The sequence below is a fragment of the Pecten maximus genome, chromosome 18 (assembly GCF_902652985.1).
Source record: "Pecten maximus chromosome 18, xPecMax1.1, whole genome shotgun sequence".
In the NCBI taxonomy this organism is placed as follows: domain Eukaryota; kingdom Metazoa; phylum Mollusca; class Bivalvia; order Pectinida; family Pectinidae; genus Pecten; species Pecten maximus.
Genome location: NC_047032.1, coordinates 12386034 through 12389842, shown reverse-complemented (window position 1 = coordinate 12389842; position 3809 = coordinate 12386034). Strand labels below are relative to the sequence as shown.

At 35.6% G+C, this 3809-nt stretch overlaps 1 protein-coding gene across 1 annotated transcript; it reads left to right on the top strand.

Annotated features, from left to right (window-relative positions):
• Window positions 1-435: 435 nt before the first annotated feature.
• Window positions 436-1359, top strand: LOC117316230 (glutamine-rich protein 1-like). The gene has a single exon (XM_033870769.1). The coding sequence runs from the start codon at window positions 436-438 to the stop codon at window positions 1357-1359; it is 924 nt and encodes a 307-aa protein (XP_033726660.1).
• Window positions 1360-3809: the final 2450 nt, after the last annotated feature.

The window sequence follows — 3809 nt, the reverse complement described above, 5'->3', positions numbered from 1 at the left end:
TACATGCAAATAAATAAATAATTACTACTGGGATATTTTTGAATATGTCAACTTTATTAAAAAGAAATAAAATTTTCCTCTGTTCCGTCGTCTGCTACCGTCTGATTTGACAAGTTTGACAGTTCTTTCCAGCATGGAACTTTCCGATGTGAATTTCGAAATCCTACATGATCTGGTATTTGATGAAGAAGATGACATGGATGGGTTTGTAAATGATGAAGAAAATGATACAAAACAGCCTTTACAAACTAATGAAACCCTCCACGATGTACCCGTGTCTGCTTCCCAGTTTATGCCTGTCCCCCACCCGTACCCCCACCAATGCCTGTCCCAGAAACAACAATCCCAATACAACAAACTTCGGAATCTACTGGAATATCTTCCGAGAGAACATTCACGTCTGGAATCTAAGATTTAAGGGATTAGGCCTATATAATGAGTAAGAGAAACCCCAACACTGTTCGGAAAACTGAAGGTTGTATCAGGAAATTTGTTGACTGGATAGCACAACCACCCCGCTCTGACGTAAGGCCATTGTGCGATATTTTGCCATTTGAAATGGACACTTATATAGGAGGGTTTCTTTTATTTGCCCAGAAGGATGACGGATCCCATTATGAACCCGACACTTTGACAAGCTTCCATCTCGGAATTGACCGTCATTTACGCGAAATAAACTATGCATACAACATCACGACGTCAGAGTTGTTCAGCACGAGCCGCCAGGTGCGAAGGAAAGAACTTAAACAACGGGGGTTAGGCAACAAACCAAATAGGGCCGAGCCGGTCAGTGAAAATGAGGAAAACGCGTTGTGGGAAAGTGGGCAGTTAGGGTTGGACAATCCAAAGTCTCTTCTTATTACCATTTGGTACCACAACACGAAATTGTTGGGGTTCAGGGGGTGTGACGAAAACAGGCAATTAAAATGGGGAGATCTTGAACTGAAAACAGATGAAAAAGGCCAAGAATATTTGGAATTCAATGAAATATCGACTAAAACCCGTGGAGGAAATTCTACTCACCAAAGATCGTTTAATCCAAAACTTTTTGCAAATCCACAGAATTTATCTAGGTGTCCAATCGAATCTTATAAACTTTACGCAAAACATAGACCAGTTGAAATGAACACTGGCGAATCCCCTTTCTATCTTGCTGTTAACCACAACGAGAACGGTAAAAAGTGGTTCAAAAATCAGCCAGTTGGGAAAAATAAACTTTCCGTAATGAGGAAAACAATGGCTAATAATGCTGGTCTTGTTGGAAAAAAGACCAACCAATCTCTCCGAAAAAACTCTGTGCACAAAACTTTTGCATTCTGGCGTTGCACCGACGACGATTATGCAGTTGAGTGGCCATAAAAATGTAAACAGTGTGAACAATTACGCAGTTGCGTCTATGGATCAGCAGCGTGAAATGTGTCTTACAAAATGTCCCCAAAATACTTTGTCATCAAAGTGTACATCATCAACACTGTCTCGCCGTGACGTAGTAGGTTCCAAAGAGATCGCACCTGTTCAAAATTCTACGGTCCCACGGTCATCTTGAGACTGTCAAAATCTTGCTACCGGGATGTTTTCTGGAGCGAATATTACTGAATATTAATGGTTAAGGTATGTGATAAAAGCAAAACCACCCATATGTGTTGATCTGCCGAGTCGGATCGCCCTCGTTTCTTGCGCGGAGGAAAAATATCACTCGTGTGCTTCGCACACTCGTGATATTTTCCTCCGCACAAGAAACTCGGGCTATCCGACTCGGCAGATCAACACATATACATGTGTTGTTTTGCTTATAGATTAAATAAGGCGAGATGAGAGAGAGTTGATATTTTTGTCAATGTATACATCAAATTTATTTCGTACATGCATTAAATACATGCTGCAAAATAAAAGTCAGTCTAACACGTCTGTCGGGTAGGCTACTTCCAAAATGAATTTTGGTGTTTGAATTGTATTGTTCGAAAAAGGGTTGTTTTTCTCAGGAGTATTTCACAGACAAAAGGCTTTATTTTCAGCAGACAAATAAAATCAATGTACTTAAGCATTGAACTGTTTTTGTATGGTATTTATGATCTATTTGAATGCCAGAGCTTTGCAAGCAAAGAACATAATGTGCGTTAGCACATTATGATTGACGCACATTATGATTTGTTTGCTTGCAAAGCTCTGGCATTCAAATAGATCATAAATATCATACAAAAACAGTTCAACGCTTATATTTACATTCCTTTTACTTCTTTTAATTTTTTAAATGCTATAATTCATATTTAAAATTCATAATTCCCGCCTTACCGACAGTCAGCAGATTTTTTTGTCAGACGTTGGAACAGCCGTAACATGGTTGCGTGCTTATTGGCAAACAAAATAGTACATGGAAAATTAAAAAAAGAAATTGTTAATCATTTTATTAACAACGTAATGCGCAAATGGCATATTTTTCATAACAAATAATGTAGACAAAATCATTATTCTGGATATTGTAGTTCCGGTTTGTGATGTATTAATACGCTGATAAGTGGAGCGCGTGATGGATGGCATTTAAACGTACATCAATGCCAGAGCTCTCAAACAGACTATATAGTGACAATGCCAGACAAATGTAAATATAATATATTAAAAAGTGAAAACGACACATGTAATGCTATTGGTAAACACTGGATTATCTATATGGATGAAAAATACAGAGAAGATTATTTCTTATGCAAGCTATCAGACATTCAAACACTAGATTTATCCAAAATTCCAGCTTTTTATAGAAACCTTATTGAAGCATGGGCACATTTTCAAAAGTCCAACCTCTCCAATATTAGCAGAAATGGAATACTAGATCAGCCCATCTTTGGAAATAATTTTATCCAGTATAACAGAATGCCTATATTTTTTACTTCCTTTCTAAAAAGTAACATTTTTGCAGTTAAAGATTTATGGGATGAACGCACAATGATTTTGAAAAAGATCGTGAAATATACAATATGTTGACAGATAATAGAAACTGCATCTCTGAACTGGCGAAATTTAAACATTTAAACCGAGTGAATGGCTTAATATACTGAAAGGAAATGATGTCAGGGTAAGATAATGTGTGTACCCAATAATAAACGCTATACTTGACATAATAGGAAAAGATGCAAAACAAATATCTTGCGAAAACTTTAAACCAAAAATGATAGCAAATGAAATGAAGACAGATGGTATTTCTTTATGCAAAATGAAATGGGAATTCGAATTTCAAAAACAATTTCATTGGGAATTGATATGGCAAAATATAAAAAATACTATCACTACAACGCAAATGAAAGAATTATAATGGAAGTGTGTACACAATATTATTTATACCGAATCAAAAATAAGTAAATCTGGTAATTCAAATGGCATGTGCCATTTTTGCAAGACCCAATTCGAAGATGTTGTTCACATTTTTTTTATAAATGCAGTACTATCAAAAATATTCTGAACATGTGTTCTTCACCTATTCCAGGATTTAGAGAAGACATGTTGGTAATTGAAGACGTGATTCTCGGATATCCAGGAAATGATAATCTCCCTGTGCTTCTCAATACAGCACTACTCTCATTTAAATGGTCAATATGGAAATGTCGAAATGACATAAAATACAATAAAAAGACATTTACAATTGATATCATTCATGAAAAAATTAAAACGCTATTAGTAAATAATCTAACTATGTTCATGAAAACAAAGAAAAGAAAAAAGGTACCAACAGATTATTTTCAGAATATTTTGAGTACTATTAGATCAAATTATTAATATTTTTCAATATTATAAAAGCAATGATGTTATTATTATAT

Bases quoted from the DNA above. Each gene is read 5' to 3' on its own strand.
- LOC117316230 (XM_033870769.1), top strand. From the start codon at position 436: ATGAGTAAGAGAAACCCCAACACTGTTCGGAAAACTGAAGGTTGTATC.